We start from the raw sequence: 19,944 nt of genomic DNA on the forward strand, positions 1-19,944 counted from the left end.
CTGAATATGTCTTCCCAGGCCTTTCTGGCTTGCCAGGTCTCTGTGGATAGGTCTGATGTTATTCTGATGTTCCTCCCTCTGTATGTAAGGAATCTCTTCCCCTTAACTGCCCTTAAGATGTGTTTTCTTGGTTCTAAAGATTTGTGAGTTTTACTATTACATGCTGGGGCGTTGGCCTATTTTCCTTGATCTTAGGAGTGGTCCTCTCTGCCTCTAGGACACAAATGTTTGTTTCATTCCCCAGATTAGGGAAGTTCTCAGCTACAATTTGCTCAGATATATCTTCTAGTCCTCTCTCTCTCTCCACCCCCTCAGGGATCCCAATAATTCTGACATTGGAACGTTTCATGGTGTCACTTATTTCTGATCCTTTTTTCATGGATTTTGAGTTGTTTTTCCCTTACCTCCTCTTTATCCTTCTTTTCTATCAACTGGTCTTCTAGATCACTAATTCGTTCTTCTGCCTCGCGTACCCTAGCTGTTACATCATCTAGATTGGATTGGATCTCATTGATAGCATTTTTAAGTTCTGCCAGTTCAGCTTTCATTTCTGCCCTTAGAGACTCTGTTGCCTTTAATCAATTTCTCCATTCTAGCTATTGTCTTCACAAATGCTACCCTGAATTCCATTTCTGACACCTTGGTTATATCTGTATCCATTTGTAAATCTGTGACAGAAGTCACAGTCTCTGAGTCTTTCCTATTTTGGGGGTTCCTCCTCCTAGTCATTTTGTTGAGGGGTGGTTGAGGGAATGTACAGAGTCCAAATTATTGACCACAACCCAAGCAAGATGCACCTGTTTTATAGGGACCTTAGGGTTGCAAGCCTCTTGTTCTCCCAGCCTGTCTTCTGGGGGAGAGGCCTGCTGCACTGTTTGGGCAGAGTTGCCCTGCCCGCTGTTGGGGGGGAGGGGATGGGCTCAGTGAAAACCGTTTTTTTGGGGCTTTTGTTCTCTGACGGCTTTCCCTGGCGGTTTTCTGCATCTCTTCCAAGAGGCAGAGCAGAAGAGATCATTTCCAACCCTCTGCCTCAGAGTGGAGAGATCACAGTCTGTTTATCAGTGAGCTCTCCAGGCCACACTAGCTCCGTTTCTGTCTGTGCTGCTATAAACTGCAGCATCCTGGGTTGTGCGCCCTTCAGCAGGCCTCCTAGTCCTCACCTCTAGGTCAGGACCCATGTCTGCCCTTTGTGCTTCTACAACCACCAGCTGCCACCAGTTTGCACATGCGCAGCCCTGCCGCTCTGGGTTTCTGTCTGGGGGACTGCCCTAAAGTCCTTTCCTCATTGCTACCAGTCTGTGAGTCTGTACCCCGTCCCCAGTGCGGAGGCTTTTGCACTCCTTTGTTATTTCACCTTCCTGGCGCCAGCGCTTATGGCAGCTCCCTCTCCCTTCCATTTATCTTCCAATATCTGCCCGCAGAATCACGGCTCCCTGCTTCATACCTCGAAACCAACCACCTGCAATATTCTGTTTTTAGAGTTCCAGATCTATCTTCTTACATCTCAGGCTGATTTCGTGGATGTTCAGAGTGGTCTGGTAGATACCAAGATCAATTCCGGGGACTGGTTGGAGTAGGGTCCCCTACTCCTCCTCAATCTTTTCCTCCTTGATTGTGCATTTCTAACAAGCTCCCAAGTATTGCTGATGGTGCTTATCCAAGATCCACACTTGTGGAGTAGTTAGGAGCTAGCCAGTCATGTCACTACTTAAAGAGCTTTGTAATCCATCTGGGGTTCCTATTTTATTACTTCTATCATATGGTTCAACTCTTAAAACAAATGTGTATGTTCTTTATTATTCACATTTCTGGTAATACATTCAACATGCATTCAACAAGAATATTTTTAAAAACTCAGAAAATACAAAACTTGGTATCAAATGATTTGGGAAAAAAAGACAGGTTATATAACCCAGGCCTGTAAGTGACTTTATAAAAATCAAATATAAGAGCTTTTTTGTTTTTTTTTTTTAAGTAGATTTTTAAAATGTTGATTAGAGACCTGTGAATATTCTTGATTGCTACTGCAGTGGATCAACTTTACTGTAGACAAACCCACAGCATCTTCACTTATAGAGTTCAAATTGCAAATATTTGAATTTCAATCTGACCTCCGTGAATATAAGGCACATAATGCAATTTACCTGATATCCACGGACAAGGGTAGTCTGTAACTCTTTTAAAATATACTGTAGGTAGTGCACACCTAGATCTTCTATTATTTTTGTTAGAGTGCTGCGTGCAATGTCTCTGATTTCCTGTGCTCTGTTCTTGAGGAGGGCACACACTTTCAACAAAATACTAGAAAATGAAAAGTTGAAAAGGACTAATCAAAATACAGAAGCAAATAAAAATACAAACATCCTTTTGTCTGTTAATTATCCAGTAACCCAAATTTCCCAGTTAAGATTCGAAATCACAGCATATTGTGACAGTACTTCTCTTCCTCACAAAAGAGATTCAAGAGTCAGGAAGAAAGAACTGATTTTTGAGTTTCACTGAACTTTTCTAATTTGTTACACAATATACCTTGGCAGATTAGCTTCCATAACTTCTTGTGGAAGGGACTGCATTAGTTTAACCATGGCAAAAGCTAAAGGAACTCGAACTACTTCCTCATCATTCACAACCTTGGATTTTATGAGCTTGTGTTCTTCTTCCCTTTTAGTCTGTTAAGAAAAATTTAGGTTAAATTAAAACAAAAATAAATGGATCAGGGACCTACAAACATTGCAACCTTGCATTTGAAAGGTAAGCTCTTTTGATACATCTTATGACCATTTCCAAATTTACTGTCTTAAAATGAAAATAATTATGCAATTTGAGAATAATCTTCTAAAAATCATAAAACTAGTAGGAATAAGGTTTTTTCCAAAGGAGAAACCAGAAAAAAATAAAGCCAAATTTTCACTGATGTAGATTAAGACTGCTGTGAAATAAATAAAAATCGTAAGAAATCTCTATCAATTGGGATTTTCAAGACTTTGAGTGACACTGTTGGTATATAAGAAATAGAGTGCCTCAAATAAGAAGTTATATTTACAAATATACCAAATGATCAAGTAATATTTTACACCAGGGGCTGGCAAACTTCTGTAGAGGGTCAGATAGTAAGTGTTTTTGGCTTTATGATCTCTCTTGAAGCTACTCAACTCTGCTGTGGTAACATAAAAGCTGAATTAGACAGTATGTAAAACAATGAGTGTGACTGTGTTCCAATAAAACTTCATTTACAACAACAGGCTGCAGGCTAGATCCCGCCCATGGACCACAGTTTGCCAATCAATGTTTTACACTGAGAAGGAAAGGCTCTGACTTCATGAGAATCCACTGCTAAATATTATCCCTGTTAACCAGGAAGAAGATGAATTTTGAACAGCAGAGAAGTGGCCAAGATGTTGAAAAGGAAAACATACTCTAATTTTTTAAAACTTTTTCTTTTTTGGAAATAAGAGTCATCTAATTAACTGCTTTGGAGATAGAAAGCATATGTCTATCATATGAAAACCATAATGAAGAAACATTAGCTGCAGCAGATGAACCTAAAGATGATGAGACAAATGAAGGGAGGTAAAACTGTGAAATGTTGAGGTAAAAGAAAATCCAAAAGCTGAAGTCAATCAATGATAGTTAGGAGCCTCAGTCTGACAGGGCCGCACAAACACCCGGGTTCACACAGACATCCTGCACCCCAAACAGAATGATTACCGTAGATGCCAGGCATTTATGTAGTCGGGGAAGGATATCCCCAGTTATGGTTCCTTGGATATTTTTAATTGTTCTCTCCAATTCTTCCTTATTCCGAGGAAGGAAAGAGATGGAGTCCATGATACACTCAGGTTCTCTAGCTGATGTCCCTTCACAATCAGCTGGATCAGGATTTCCCAATTCTTGGCTATTGTCTGACAAACTCTTACATTTGTTTTCCTTCTCTTCCTCATCCATTTGCTCTAATTCCATGGTTTCATGCTCTGGCAACTCAATCACTTCTGTTGTGTCTATGTTTAGTAAACAACAAAAGTCACCTTAAATCAAATAAGGAAACAACACAGTTGTATTACATAGTCTTTCCCACCAACATCCAATAAAAACTAGTCATCACTATGGGTAGGCAAGGTAAGTGCTGAGGAAACAGCACTAAATGAGAGGGTTATGGTTTTTTGCTGTCTTACAGTTTGGAGCCTAATGACGAATAGAGACAAGTAAACTCACAATTATGAGGGTGGGAGAGCAAGTACAGGGTACTTTGGGAATATACTAGGAGGCTAGGCCGGGAGGAGGGTCTTAACCAAAAGAAAGCTTCTAAAGTACTGTGGTTGGAGGTTTCCAAAAACAAAAATCTATACTCATGAGCATGAAATGAATCATAATGGCAGCCAACAGTTGTCATGTGGAAATGTCCCTTACTATAGGGTCCAGTTTATAAAAGAAAATCAGGCAGTACAGTACTGTGGGGAAAGTCCAGGCTTGGCTCTGCTCATAAGCCATGTGACCAGAGTAGGCTCTGGATTCTTTATCGGTAAGCTGGAGATGGCACCTACTTTGCAAGGCTATTGTGAGGATTAAATGAGATAAAGTCTATAATGCACCCAAAATATGTTTCTGACACTTCACTGACTTTCAAAAATGGTAGCCAGTAGTCTTTATTTTGTTTACTGGCCATGTAGCTTTGGGAAAGTTACTTTACACTTCTGAACTGTAATTTCTCATATCAAAAATAATGGGGTAACTAACAACTAAGGTTCTTGTAAGATTCTTATGAGAACAAATAAGATAATGTCTATATAAAGGCCCAGGTCATAGAAGGTGCTCAATAAATGTTTCAAACTTCAGTCATATCTAAGAAGAAACGAGACAGTTAAGCAAATTAAGTATCTTAATTTTTAATGTTTCTGTTTATGCAAAATTGCAAAATGCAGATTCCACTGCCTGAAGATAAACTGTTGAGGGGCTGTAGTACATTAATAGTTTAAAACATACATAGTTCCTACAAATTCAAGCCAGTCTTTGCTATTAGTGTGGCTCTACAGTGATTTTACTGTGAATCAAAGAATTAGAAAATTTTGAATAGGAAGGAATGTTGGAGTAGTGCAAACTGAGGGCCAGAATATTTCAATGTCTTTAGCAAAAACAATTAGCCTATTGGCCCATTTAAGTGTTCATTCTTTTCTTTTAATAGGTTAAGGAAATTTCTAATTATTCCTTATTTGATATCAATAGATACTGAATCTAATCAAATGTTTCCCTTGTGTCTCTTTAGATGACCACATGTTTTTTGCATGCTAATATGTTAAATTCCATTAACCAAGTATACCAACTTCATGAGTTAGTGGAAGCTCCCTCTATCAATCATCTGAAATGGCAAGCATAAGGTTGAAATTCCTTAAATATTTGTAGAACTTGCCTATAAAACAGTGTGAACCTGGTATTTTCATCAAGAGAAGGTTTTTAAACTATAGTCAATTTCTTTAGTGGTTAGAGATACACCCAGATTTTCTATTTCTTCTAAAGCCAGCTTTTGTATTTTATTTTTCTAAGAATTTGTATGTCTTACTCAAGTATTCAAATTTATAACAACAAAGATCATAACATTATTTTACCTTTTTCATTTAATTGTGACCTTTTAAAATTCATAATGTTTATTATGCCTTCTATTTTTACTGACCAATTTTGACAGAGCTTTGCCAATTTATAATCTTTTCAAATATCTAAAATTATTTTTACCTTTTTTTTTTTTTTTTAAAGATTTTATTTATTTATTTGACAGCGAGAGACACAGCAAGAGAGAGAACACAAGCAGGGGGAGTGGGAGAGGGAAAAGCAGGCTCCCCGCAGAGCAAGGAGCCCGATGCGGGGCTCAATCCCAGGACCTTGGGAACATGACCTGAACCGAAGGCAGATGCTTAACAACTGAGCCACCCAGGCACCCCATAAAATTATTTTTACCTTTGATGATCCTTTCTTATTGTATCTACTTTATATTTCATCAATTGTTGCTCTACTTTTTAATTATTTCCTTATACTTTCTTTGCATTCATTGCTTTATGTTCTTTCCATACATGCAGGTGGTAAAATTGGATTTCTATATAAATAATCTACAGTTCAGATTTTTTACCCATATAATTTAGATTGGCCTTCTCTATTGTTAAATAAGTTTTTACACAAATACTCAAACCATCTGCTTTAACTTCCTCCTGACTTATTCACTGGTCACTGCTCTACGAGCAGAAAAGGGTGGTAAGCTGAATTTTGCCATCTTTAATTCATCATCATCAATTATCCAAGAATGGAATGGAAATTTAGTTTAAGAAAGTTTCAAAAACTTACTTTCATCATTCTGGATTTTTCTCACTTGTTCTTCAAGAGTTTTATGGTCAAAGTGGAATGCTTCTAACACTATTACTAGCAAACTGTTAAAAAAAGAAGGTACACAGAAATGTTTGCTTGATTCACAACATCATTTGATGATTAAAAGTAAACATTTAAAGACTTACAAACATTAATATTATTTTTACTAGTTTTAGTTATTTTTGATGTTAACAAACATTAACATAACCTCAATACAAGGTAAAAGTAAACTGAGATGAGCGAGACTACTTCAAGAAATAATCCAAAACTGACATTTTAAGAACAAAGAAGTTTGACCATACATACCTGACACCCAACTTTTGATTGATCTGTCCTGTCTGTAAAACATGAATGAAATGTTTCAAGTAATAGATATATGCTGACCAAGAGAGATGTCTGCAAATAGCTCCAATAACTTCTGTGGCAGCAATGGTTATATTTTCATGCTGTAAAACAAATCAAGAGCATCAACATAGAATTACATTTACTAACAAAATACAGAGCTAATTTCATACATTAAAAAGCTTAGACAGTAGGTGATCAGCAATTACAGAAAGGAAGGAATGACCAAGCTATACTCCATTCCCCCCCCCACCTAGCTTTAAGAAAAGACACTGTCAATTAAAGGAACGAAACTGTACTTTAATTAAATGGTATTAATACACTTTGGGCTTTTTTTCCACTCAGACCTCTCTGATGGGTTCAAGCCTACAGACTGTGAATGAAGTAAATTCATATATAAAAGTTGACAAACACTAAAGTTAACTTTAACACACAGTTTAGCATTCAACTGTACACTGCGTTGGAGACATCTCTTTCATGCCATTATAGAGAACAGGGATTGGATTTACCCTCATACCTTAAACTAGACAAGTAGACAAAAATATATGAAATAGCAGTTTTCAGACTTTGGACATCAAACAGTACAGTTCAGTGCTCCCTGAGACTATGGCAACAAATGAAGTGTGTCATATAATTGCCCTAATTCACAGTGTCACAGCACAGGAGGAGAAACCCAAAAAGGGCCCAGTGGTCTCCCTGATGTAAGGAGACAGAGTTGAGGCTATGGCAGCTAGAGTCCACAGGGCAAAGCACCAGACAGGAGACAGCTATACAGAGAGGTAAGCTGCACAGGCATACAAAGAAGCAGAAAAATACCTCTCACAAGAAGAAAAATCAACCAGTTGAAAGAGACCCCAAAATGACACAGATGATAGACTTATAGTAGACAAAGGCAGTAAGACGAATGATAAAATTACATTCTATAAGGTCAAGAAGGGAGAGGAAAGCAAGAACATGTTAAGGAGAGAGAAGTGAGATATAAAAAAGGCCCAAACTGAACGTCTAGAAATGCAAAAGACAGTTCTGGGAGGGAAGACACACTGGATGGGATTAAAAGCAGATGAGACTCTGAAGAAGAAAAGTAGTAAACTTGAAGACACAGTAATACAAAAATGAAACAAAATGAAACCCAGAAAAAAAAAAGTAATGAAAAAAAAAAAAAAGAGAGTCTCAGTGTGTTTGAAACAACTTTGAGCGGCCTAATATATACTGGGGTCTCCAAAAGCAAGAAGGGGACCCAAAAGTATCCTTGAAGAAATAATGGCCAAAAATTTACAAATTTGAAAAACACTACAACTCAATAGATCCAAGAAGCTCAACAAACCCCAAACATAAGAAACATGAAGGAAACTACACTAAGGCACACTGTAATCAAATGGCTTAAAACCAGTGATAGAGAAAATCTTCAAGGCAGTCAGAAAAAAAAAAAAAAAGATACATTACACTCAGAGTAATAAAGATAGGAATGACTTCTTTTTGGAAATGATATAAACCAGAAGACAAAAGAGCAATTATCTTTAAAGACCAGAAAGAAAAACCTGTTAATCTAGAATTCCACACCTAGAAACATTACTTATAAAAGCAAAAATGAGAAAAGACAAATAAGAACTGAAAGAATTCATCACCAGTTGTGCTACAAAAAATCTGAAGGAGGTCTTCCTTCCTATAAGGAGTAAAATGATACAGGAATATGTCTGGATCTACCCAAAGGAATGACTAGAAAATTGTAATTAATTAGAAGTGACCAGAAATTATAAATATGTAAGCAAATATAAAAGATCTTTCCTTACTTTGGAAGATTTCTTTAAAAGATAATTGTTTATTTTTTTTTAAAGATTTTTATTTATTTATTTGAGATATAGAAAGAGAGAGAAAGCACAAGCAGGGGGAAGGGCAGAGGGAGAGGCAGGCTCCCCACTGAGCAAGGAGGGAGATGTGGGACTCGATCCCAGGACCCTGGGATCATGACCTGAGCTGAAGGCAGGCGCTTAACTGACTGAGCTTCCTAGGTGCCCCAATAATTGACTGTTTAAAGCAAAAATAACAACAATGTATGGTGTGGTTTAAAACTGATACAGAGGTAAAATCTACAAAAAAAAAAAAAAGCTCCATGATAACTAGTAAGCCAACAGAGACAAAATAAAATCATTTAAAAAATCCAAGTAATCCAATACAAGGAAAGAAAAAAGAGGGACAAATGGAAAATAAATAACAACATCAACAATTTAAACCTAACATATTAATAATGATATTAAATGTAAATGGCCTAAAACCAATTAAAAGGCAGAGATTGTCAGATTTGATAAAACCGCCAGGACCCAGTTATATGCTCTCTACCAGAAACCAACTGTAAATATAAAGTCACAATATGGTTAAAAATAAAACTAAAAGGATATACCATGTTAACATCAACCAAAACTAAATATAACTTATTTTTTCCATCTATACCTCTTTCCTATTTTACTGCCATCAAAGTATAAGTTGGTTGTGCTTACTGACTCTTTAAACTGGAATTTTGGGGAGTATTCTTTTATTTACTTAGGTAATTCTTCAAAAAATTTTGAAACAATAGGGGAAACCTAACTTTGCACAACACCATGTGATCAACACAGCATAAATTCAAGTCACAACTCCTGATATCACCTCAATTAGACTTAAATTTCTGGGTACTGTCTTTCATTATTCTAAACAATAATCTATCAAGGCCTTACAATGTGCCAGGCACTGTTTTTGGCACTATGTAGTATAATAGTGAAGACAGTCCTAAGTTCAAATACTGATTCTCATTCTGTATGTCTCTAAGAAAGTTAAATACCTCACTTATTCCCAGTTTACTTTCCTGTAAAATAGTGACAACAGTCCCTATAGGGTTAAGCTGTGGTGATGATGAAGTAAGATTATATAAAGTACTTAGAATAGTTCCTGTATCTGGTACAATGCTAATGAAAAGGTAGCTATTATTTAACTTCATTTCTTATGAGCCATTTGGGAAAACAATGATTCTGCTGATTAATGGCATTTACCAGAATTAAGTCCTATGATACAAAAATAAAAGTATACATATGTTAGTAATGTGATCATTTATTTCTAAGAGGGGAAATATTTTGTGGTTGGCCTTTGCGGGCTAATAATAGTGAAAATAAAAATTACAGCTACCATTTATAGAGCATTTACTATGTGCCAAGTACCATTCTAAGGGCATGAGAACTATTTTAAGTCTCTAATTATTGTGACAACATCAATATGGATGTTACCAACCCCACAGGCACTTTGGAAAAGTGTCATGGCATGGGTAGAGGTTTAATGGTTTCAAGATCTAATGTCCTACCTTGAGCATTTTCTCATCAAAAATTGGAGTCATGGCATAAGGCATGATGTAATTCTGAAGAGCTTTAGAAGAGAGCACAACTTTGCCTTCCATTAGTTGTTTTGCCAGTTTCTTCAAGGCTCTTGCTCTTCTGTGGATCTATGAGTTAGATAAAATAAGAATTAGTTACTGAATACACTCACCTACAACCAGCTCCATTTCAGTATCATATTCCTTTTCCACGAAAAGATTAAAGGAGTGAAATACAGTCCATGTGTTACATGAACAAACACCTGTGCCTTGATTTGTTTCCAGAGCTATAATCCATAGCATTTGTTTAACAATGGATCCTAAAACATTTATGTACTTCTTAGGAAATGGCAGAGAAGTGTGACACTATTATTGTGGTTTATGATACCATGAAAAGACCCCAGGAAAACGATCATTTCCTGTGCTAATTTGACTGATGATCATGAAGACCAAGGAATGAGAGGCTCAAAACATTTTGGAAAATTAATATATCTTTTTAAATGAGATAGAACAGTTTGAAATCCTTATTTTATAGGCAGAAAAAAAACCAACAACAACACAGATGTGTCTTCTACCTGAATGTGCTTCATATTCTCAAAGAAGTCCATTTCTGGATCATGGCAATCAGTAAGCTGTACCAAGTCTTTAAATTCTGGTTGATCTGGAAAGGTTTGAATTAAACAGGAAAGCACTGTGGTATAATCCTGTTGTATATTCTGCAAATGCCAAGTTGAGGAAAAAAAAATATTTTTTTAAGAATCTGCTTTCTAGATAATATAAAGAGACACACAAAAAAGCCTGTATAATTATTTTTTAATTTTTTTTTTAAAGTAAAACATTCCTACTGTAAACACAAACTGTAAGATCAGAAGTGATCACTCTCCTTTCTATTCCTACTGTCCTTTTAAGAGTTTGGTGAGTATTTATGCAATCAAGTATTTTAATTAAATGTACTAAGCCTGACTGCTTTTCAACAACAGCCTAAGTAGGGAAAAATAAAAAAACCAAAACCCACAACAGTAGCACGTAAAAGACAAAGATACAACTGCAAACCCCAATACCTCTGTCTGGCTCTTCAATCCTTTCCTCAACTTCTCCAGGAGTGAACGATGAATGATTTCCCTATATTCTTTCTCTGTGACGTTCAGGGCAGCTAGTTTTTTGATGATACTCATCAGGCACATGCTGGCATTATCACTTAAAGACATGTCTCCTAACTGGAAACAGGAGAAGAAACAAAATAAAACAAATTATTCTGTGTCATAACTATAATATGGAATATTATTTCCCAATGGAAGAGTTTACAAAATGTTACCACTCCTCTACGTGAAGATCCCTCCTAAGAAATGGCCCCCAAGTACATCATACCTAAAGAAGAACCAAATGTAGGGCTGTGAGGAATATGCAGGTATACCTCAGGGATATTGTGAGTTTGGTTCCAGACCATGACAGCAAAGTGAAAATCATAATAAAGTGAAATAAATAAATGAATTTTTTGGTCTCCCAGTGCATGTAAAAGTTATGTTTACACTATACTGTAGTCTATTAAGTGTGTAAAAGCATTATGTCTAAAAAAACAAGGTACATACCTTAATTAAAAAACACTTACCATGATCTGTGATTTCAGTGCATCATAATCACTGATCACAGATCATCGTGACAAATATAATCATAATGAAAAAGTTTGAAATACTGTGAGAATCAACACAACGTGACACAGAGATATAAAATAAGCAAATGCTGTTGGAAAAATGGCACTGATAAGACTTGTTCAAAGCAGGGTTGCCACAAACCTTTGTTAAAAAAAAAAGAAAAAAAAATAAACCAAACCCCAAAAAACACAGTATCTGCAAAGCATGATAAAATGAGGTATGCCTGTAGTAAATAACTTTGAAAAACCATGCTTATTGAGAAGTGACACTCTGATTTGGAAAATACGGTGAAATAGACTTTTTGATTAGTTTTATTTCTCAAACAGAATGAAAGGTTCACTAAAGCCAGTTTTCAATATTCAGTGTAATGTGTAACTGAAAATGACAGATTTGGATGGTATAATTCTGGTTAGTTGTGCTCCAGTTCCTGGTTTGAACAAGGTAGGTAGTGACGTGGAGAAAGAAGTATTGTCAATTCAGCCAACCAGGCAGTGATTCTTTGTGCTAGAATTTGACATAAAATATGAAGAATTAGCCCCAAATGGGGAGATTACTTTTTCATATATTACATAATCATTAATATCAGATGAATAATTATAAAACGCCACAAAGAGATTACTGATGCCATTACATGGTTAACTATAAATCAAGGGTTTCATTCTCCCCAGTTTTGGGTTTTAATTCAGTTCAGCAACATGGTACTTAATACAGTCCAAACCCTTTATATTTCTGTATCAATAAAAGTAATATAATATATATATTATATATTACATATATATAATATAGTGACAAAATATAGTGACAAAACTTCAACAAAAAAGATATAATTGAAATACTATAAAATTCACCCTTTTAAAGTGTACAATTCAATGGTTTTTAGTATATTCACAAGGTTGTGCAACCACTACCACTATCTAACTTCAGAACATTTTCATCACCCCCAAAATAAAACCCTGTATCAATCAGAAGTCCTTCCCCCGGTTCCCATTCCTCCCTCACCTGGCAGCCCTAGTTAACTACTAATTTACTTCCTGTCTCTATAAATTTTCCTATTCTAATACACAGCTTATGGATTTTTCAAAGTGCTTCCACATGTATTATTTTATTCAAAATATTTGTCTTTTAAATCAGGACAATAACAATATGGTCTTCACCAAAAAAAACAGTCTGCAGCTAAAAGAAATTTTACACAAAAATCTTTGTCTTGCTCAAAATACAAATTAAGAAATCAGGTCATGTAGTTGTATTATCAAAACAATGAAAAACAATCCATAAATTTTTGCTATAAAAACCTACCTCCATATTATAGAAACAATTATGCATAACTGGAACTAGGTAGTTAACATCCACAGTTTGCATCTCTTTAATGTAAGAGGTGATGGTCTGGAATGTTGAGAAGCGAACATCAAAGTTGATATCATCAAGATGTCTTTGATCAAAGGCGTTAAGCTACAAGAAATGAAAACATTGAAACACTGTGAAACACTGAAAACAGAGATGAAGGTATATAAATCTTAAATAAACAAAAATGATAATACTTTTGAAGCAAAAGAGAAATATAAGACTTTCTCTCTTACCTTGACAACATCAGTAATATATTTTAATCCACTCTCAAAATCAGAAAGAGTCTAGAAGGAATGAAAACAGTATATTATTATTGAATAAAACCTTAACTTTTCTGCCCTCCTCCCTTCAACTCCCCCTTTCCACTCAAATTTATATGAAACATCATGTTGACACCAAGAAAGCTGTTAAGATGTGTTACATGTCATAGTTATCTTTTTAAAAAAGGGTGGTTTGGGGGTAGAAATGAGTATTACAGACCTGGAAAACTGTACAAAGCAATTGTCTTGACAACTTATTCTTAATAACCGAAAAGAGTTTTGCTAGAGGCTTGAGGAAGCTTGTAGGCTCCAGACAATGTTTCAACAGGTTTTGCACTGTCACCAAAATATCAACCTCTGTATCCTTAAGAAGAAATATTAAGAGAAATCACATTTCAGTAATTTAGAAAACTGGTCAACTTGGCTTTAATATTACAGCACAAAAAACAAATAATTATCAATAAGAAGCAGAAGTAGTAATTAGAAAAGTTATTTCACAGGCCTTTAAAAGTTCTCAGCATTTTAACTTAACATAAAATCCACAATAATATCCATTAACAGTTTCTTCCTTTAATTCTAATAGAAAAAGACACATGGTTTTGGAGCATAATTTCTTCTATGTCTAGTTCAAAAAGGGCCAAGAAAAATGAGCTTGTTGAAGAAAAATACACACTTCTGGTTGTCTACAGATCTGTGGTCTTCTATACTGAATTACTATGTGGTAAGAGATGTTCAGTATAGCTACTAAGGTCTTGTTGAGTTTGAGCCATGGGAAGACTCTGACTTGAGACTGAACTAAGATTTGAAAATCATTTTAGAAACTCTTAGCTGTATGTAATATTAATATAGACTGCAACTGTGATCCATATTTAAGATTACACAATACATTTCTTGGGTTCCAGATTTGTTATTGATCAAAGTGAGAAAGGAAAAAAAAATCCTGAAATGGACTGGAAGCTAAAGAATGGAAAATGACTTTTAGGACTGATGATGGTGCTTCTACCTTCTTGCTCACCCTCATTCCTACCTCTGTCCCAATGTTTCTTCTCTATTTTTAATTTTATATTTCTGTATAAAGTCTTTTTGCAAATACATCACAGAATCAAACCAATGAAATTACCGCTCATGGATAAACCTTAATAATGAAGTGCCACTTCAAAGACAAAGCCAATGTCCTGTGAATTTGTACCTGAGCAATATTGCCACGGTGGAGGAAAGGAAGAAGAAGTGTAATGAGTAGAGAACTTTGTTCTTTGTCTCTCATGAACTTGCTGATCCTAGAGAAGGGGAAATACTGATATGTAAGGAAGGTAAACAAGAGTACTCTAAAAAGTTAAACTTTTTGTAGAAAAACATGTTACAGACACAGGTGGCTTTTATGTGTTCATGTAGGAAAAGTTTAACTGACTTATTTATAGCAGTGTCCACTTTTATTTCTCCCCAACTTCAGGCTCATGGCTACTATTCTATTTCTCTTATAACATCTGATTTTGTAGGTGGGTTATAGTAAACTCCAATCCTATAATCTAACAATTAGTAATTAAAAAAAATTTTTTTTTTATTATTTTTGTGACAATTAGTAATTCCTTATTTTACAAAGAAAATAACATTTTTTAGTGCCAAGACTTGTTTAAGGCTTTATGTACAGTATTTCAATTTAACTCCCACAATAGCCTGCAATGTAGGAATTATTTTTAGCCCCATTTTGCCCAAAGAAAACTGAGACTCAGAGAAGCTGACATCACAAAGCTAAGAAATGGTAGAGCAGACCTTTCAAACCCTGGTCTTTCTGGTGCCTAATCTCTCATCCACTTTGCACTACCACACAGCCTGTGATAAAACTTAATGAGTGTATTTTGTGTGGTTTCCCATTCTGCGTAACTTAGAAATACAATAGTATAAATGAAACACTTCAAAGAAGTTCCTGAAAGATTCTAATATATCATTTTTTGTTGTTGTTGAGGTCACAGAATAAAGTACAGCTAAGTCCTGTAACAATTTAAGAGTTTAAAATGGAAACATTTTTTACACTCTGGTTTATCAACCCTGCTACAGAAATCTCAATTATATATTACTAGGTCTATTGACAAAAAGAATCTTTAAAAATCCTTGCAAGATCTGCACCTTAAAAAACAAATAAACAAAACAAACACACCTGCTCTTTTAAATGAATTATTTTTTTATCAATTAAACTAAAAAAATACGAAAAATATATGATCTCATGTAACTCAAAATTATAACTGAACAAAATATATAAATCTATTAGTCAAGTTTGGAATTTTGAAGACTGTTCTCTCATAATAAAATGAAGGCAGATGCCATAAAAGTTTTCTAATGAATATTCCAGCAGAGAAACAGAATTCTACATTAACTTAAAAATGGAGGGCGTTTAAAACTACTGAAAATCTTTTCAGCTTATTACCACATTAAAATAATTGAGGGCACCTGGGTGGCTCAGTTGGTTAAGCGACTGCCTTCGGCTCAGGTCATGATCCTGGAGTCCCGACATCGAGTCCCGCATCAGGCTCCCTGCTCGGCAGGGAGTCTGCTTCTCCCTCTGACCCTCCTCCCTCTCATGCTCTCTGTCTCTCATTCTCTCTCTCTCAAATAAATAAATAAAATCTTTAAAATAATTGAAAAACTAGATATAATTTAGCAAAAAATAAAACCACGGATAGTATTGTTATCTTTTAAGGACCAATATATCACTTACTTTGACAGAATGCCAAGTTCCTTACTGACTTGTGCCCTATTCTTCTTCTTTTTCACCTTTTCTGCACTTATTGTGGTTTTGCTGAGATACTGGAGAATTGCAGGAACATGAGGTAGAATTAATTGTCCTCCCATCGTGATAGACTCTGAAAAAAACAAAAAGTGATAAATGTTTTTATTTTAATTAACTATTTTCTTAAAGGATAATCATACACTATCTTCATAATGACAGACAAGGAGAGCACTCAATTTTCATAAAAATTTAATAAATTTCAACTCTAAAGATTAAATCACTTTTTTCTTAGTCACAATAGCTGTATTATTAGCTAAATTAAAAATTTATATCAGAGACCCCTGGGGCTTTATGTAAGCCATTTTTGGTAGTAAAAGAACTGTTAGGATAATTTGACAGAAAGAATTCAAAGACTGGCAGTGGAAGTCATTTAATAATTTCCTGATGGATAGTTGAGCTCTCTGGAGCATAATTATGAATTTCTACCACTGGAAAGAAAATTCAATTTATAGAGAAAAGAAAGTCTTTTAATAATATAAGTAATTAAAAGAATCAACTTGTATTGACTTCTTCCTTTCTGAGGACACAAATGCTAGTTCAGAAATCTAAGAATCATTTGCTTTGTATAGCAAACATACCATCTGCACTTTCTGTGTATACGCATCCAGTTACTGGCAAGCTCAAAAGTGTTTCTGTGGGTTCAAAATCTGGAAGGTTAAGAAGGTCATCGGCTATATCCATCACAATAGAGGCTGTGGCTTCAGAGAGATTCTTTGCTGAGAGAATTGCAAAAACGTTGGTCAGAATATCACACTCTGGGTATCCAGGTTTCTGTTTAGCCAGGAAAGGAAAATATCTGCAAGGAAAAACATTGAAATTGTCATCTTATTTCTCAATATATTTATTTCTGAAAACATGCTCCATATGAATTTTCATATTGAGTTCAAATATATATGTGTATGAACATCAAAAGGGAAATTACTTTAAAATCTAAAATTTGATGGGTAATTCCAGGCACCTCAAAAGATTATGTTATTTAGGCACTTTATGTATATCTCTCATTTAATCCTCATAACATCTCTAGAATGTGGTAACATTGTCCCCACATTACAGATAAAAAAAAACTAAGACGTGTCTAAAGCCTGAGTTAATTAGTAAAGCTGAGATCTGAACCACAGTCTAAGCCTTTTCTAAAAGAAGTGTATTGAAGACAGGCTATTTTTCAATTATAAGCCTTCTAGAATGTGAACGATGATACACTCACATAAAAACCAATGCACTACAACATGGGAATCAGGAGTACAGACCAAAGAAATATTTGCTGTATCAGGATATGCAACATTCAGAGATCATGATCATTTTTTGGGAGAGGTGGGTGAATCCATCCCCAAGTGTGAAAGATGAAAGACTCACACAAATGATAGAAGCATCCCACCCAGAGGAAACACACCAAGAAGGGTAGAGAGCACAAAGGCTTTCCAGCCAGTGGCAAACCAACAATTGTTTTATGTCAGGGATGTAGTCCTCTTAACAATCAGCAGGAAGGTAAAACCGAAAAAATTCAGATAGTTTTACTAATTTATCATCCTTTGAAAAAGAGCTCAAGCACTTTTAATTTACTTAGTACTAACAAACTGAGGAAAAGTTCTAAGTGGTTGTTTTCATACATCTTTGTCCAACAGATATTGGGCATGGCATGGGCAGGTACCAAGCTGATGACCTTCTTAACCTTCCAGATTTTGAACCCACAGAAACACTTTTTTTTTTTTAAAGATTTTATTTATTTATTTGAGAGAGAGAGAATGAGAGAGAGCGAGTACATGAGACGGGGGAGGGTCAGAGGGAGAAGCAGACCCCCTGCTGAGCAGGGAGCCTGATGTGGGACTCGATGCCGGGACTCCAGGATCATGACCTGAGCCAAAGGCAGTCGCCTAACCAACTGAGCCACTCAGGCGCCCCACAGAAACACTTTTGAGCTTGCCAGGAACTGGATGCGTATACACAGAAAGTGCAGATGGTATTACACATTACCATCTCTATGATCAATGAGGTAGGTACTGCTATTATTTTTATGCTACAGGTGGTAAAATGGAGGCTCAGAGAGGAGAGGCCAACTTTGTCAAAGAACATGCAGTAGTGCTAGGATTTGAAGCTAGGTTTGTGTGGCTTTGGAGACTGTTCTCTTAACCACCATGTTGTATGTTGTCTTAACATTTTTTCAAGCACAAAAGGTGAGAGGACTGCTTTCAGTTGCTGCCAAGCTCCTGGCAAGAACCCATTCAAATTCAGTGCAACTTCAAGTGACCAAACTGTGTTTCTTGAACAGCAGTAGAACTCGAAGCCAGGGTATCCTGGACATGCTCCATGCTTAAGTGTACAGCTCTGTCAGAAATTTCAGTCACTCTTTCAAAACGTAATGAATACTGACTAACCATGGATTAAGAGGGATACAAACCCCCTGTGGAGGAAGGTACAGTAATAATTGAGAAATGGTCTCTGCCCTCAGGGAGCTTTAGGTAGGTCAGCTATTAAGAGATGAGTGCACTAAAGGCAGCATGTAATCACAGGCCCTTCCGGGAGTGGGAAGCTCAGGGGAAGAAGAAATGGAGCCACGCGGGGGTCATGGCAGTCAGAACCAGAGCAACTATCAGAAAGAGTGGCCAGGGACAGTCCCAGTTTATCTTGGTTATCCTGGCTTAATTATTTATAGCATCTCTTTTCACCCTCAGGAATATAGTCGGGATGATATGATCACTCTAGTTAGTGAGCAAGTTTTTGTTGTCCTGAGTTCACTTAATTTCTGAGACAATTTAACCTTAGTTGTGAGCTTGAAAATACTGGCTATAGTTCAGCTCTACTTGCATCTGTCCAAATACAAAGTAAAATGCTAGACTTCTCTGTAGATGAAAACCTGTTTGAATGTCTGACACTATATAAAGGGTAACCATACTTCAAAATAGAATTTTCTTTTACTGAAGAGACACATTCCCATCAAGTGGTTCTGAAATATGCATTCTTTAATTCTTCCACACACAACAATATACATGCATATCTGTTGTTATGGAGATTTCAAGGGAAGGCAATACTTCTAAAGATTTCTTTCAGGTAAGAGTTACATAGAAAATTAGTTCTGCAGCCTACATCCTCTACTGCGCTGTGGCTTCTATTTTTCTCCAACCCATAATGAGAAAGAAACTGCAGAACATATGATGGAGTGGCATCCAATGATGGGGTTCTGTACCTTAAGTAAGAACCCAACTAATATAACAGGGAGTCACTATTGCCAAGTCTTCTTGGATGAAGAGTCCTTCATAGGACATGTGAATTATACAGCTATAAAACATTTCTCAAGTATGCCTATGAAGTGCTGCTTATAAATGTCCAGTTATAAGACAAGATATGAAACAGCTTTCTCAAGTTGGGAAATAAATGAAAAGAGGCCTTATTGCCAGTAAAAATATTTTAAACAGGTTTTCCCGAGGAAGACAATGTCAAGGTCTTTGGTTTATTTGGTTTTTTTTTTTTTTATAATTTTTTTTTTTTTAAGATTTTTTATTTATTTATTTGCGAGAGAGACAATGAGAGACAGAGAGCATGAGAGGGAGGAGGGTCAGAGGGAGAAGCAGACTCCCTGCTGAGCAGGGAGCCCAATGTGGGACTCGATCCAGGGACTCCAGGATCATGACCTGAGCCGAAGGCAGTCGCTTAACCAACTGAGCCACCCAGGCGCCCTTTGGTTTGTTTTTGATGACTATTTAATGACGGGGAAATGTTCATGATATAATGGTGCAAGAAAAAAAATAAAATCAAAAGTTGGTTATACAATATGATACCAATTTTGTAAAAACTGATGCCAAGATATTAAAATCTTGACATTTACTGAATCAGTAGTAAAAAAAAAATAAATTTTTTTTTTTTTTTTTTTTTAATTCTACC

General features: G+C 35.8%; 1 protein-coding gene across 2 annotated transcripts in view; it reads right to left on the minus strand.

Moving 5' to 3' along the window:
* UTP20 (UTP20 small subunit processome component) overlaps positions 1 to 19,944 on the minus strand; it is a 101,888-nt gene that overhangs the window by 28,014 nt on the left and 53,930 nt on the right. Inside the window, exons 30-43 of one of the 2 annotated variants that reach the window (XM_064590741.1) lie at positions 16,647 to 16,864; positions 15,997 to 16,141; positions 14,473 to 14,560; positions 13,504 to 13,647; positions 13,257 to 13,307; positions 12,976 to 13,128; positions 11,089 to 11,244; positions 10,603 to 10,743; positions 10,019 to 10,156; positions 6,655 to 6,794; positions 6,328 to 6,410; positions 3,709 to 3,998; positions 2,530 to 2,669; positions 2,145 to 2,301 (exon numbers count right to left, since the gene is read on the minus strand). In XM_064590741.1, the coding sequence (XP_064446811.1) occupies positions 2,145 to 2,301; positions 2,530 to 2,669; positions 3,709 to 3,998; positions 6,328 to 6,410; positions 6,655 to 6,794; positions 10,019 to 10,156; positions 10,603 to 10,743; positions 11,089 to 11,244; positions 12,976 to 13,128; positions 13,257 to 13,307; positions 13,504 to 13,647; positions 14,473 to 14,560; positions 15,997 to 16,141; positions 16,647 to 16,864 (2,044 nt within the window). Of the gene's footprint in view, positions 1 to 2,144; positions 2,302 to 2,529; positions 2,670 to 3,708; positions 4,026 to 6,327; positions 6,411 to 6,654; positions 6,795 to 10,018; positions 10,157 to 10,602; positions 10,744 to 11,088; positions 11,245 to 12,975; positions 13,129 to 13,256; positions 13,308 to 13,503; positions 13,648 to 14,472; positions 14,561 to 15,996; positions 16,142 to 16,646; positions 16,865 to 19,944 lie in introns of both variants that reach the window. The other variant, XM_064590740.1, reaches the window with a different exon arrangement.

Source organism: Mirounga angustirostris, unplaced genomic scaffold, assembly GCF_029215605.1.
Source record: "Mirounga angustirostris isolate CCGP_5_RB_7025 unplaced genomic scaffold, mMirAng1.0.hap1 SCAF_5, whole genome shotgun sequence".
NCBI lineage: Eukaryota > Metazoa > Chordata > Mammalia > Carnivora > Phocidae > Mirounga > Mirounga angustirostris.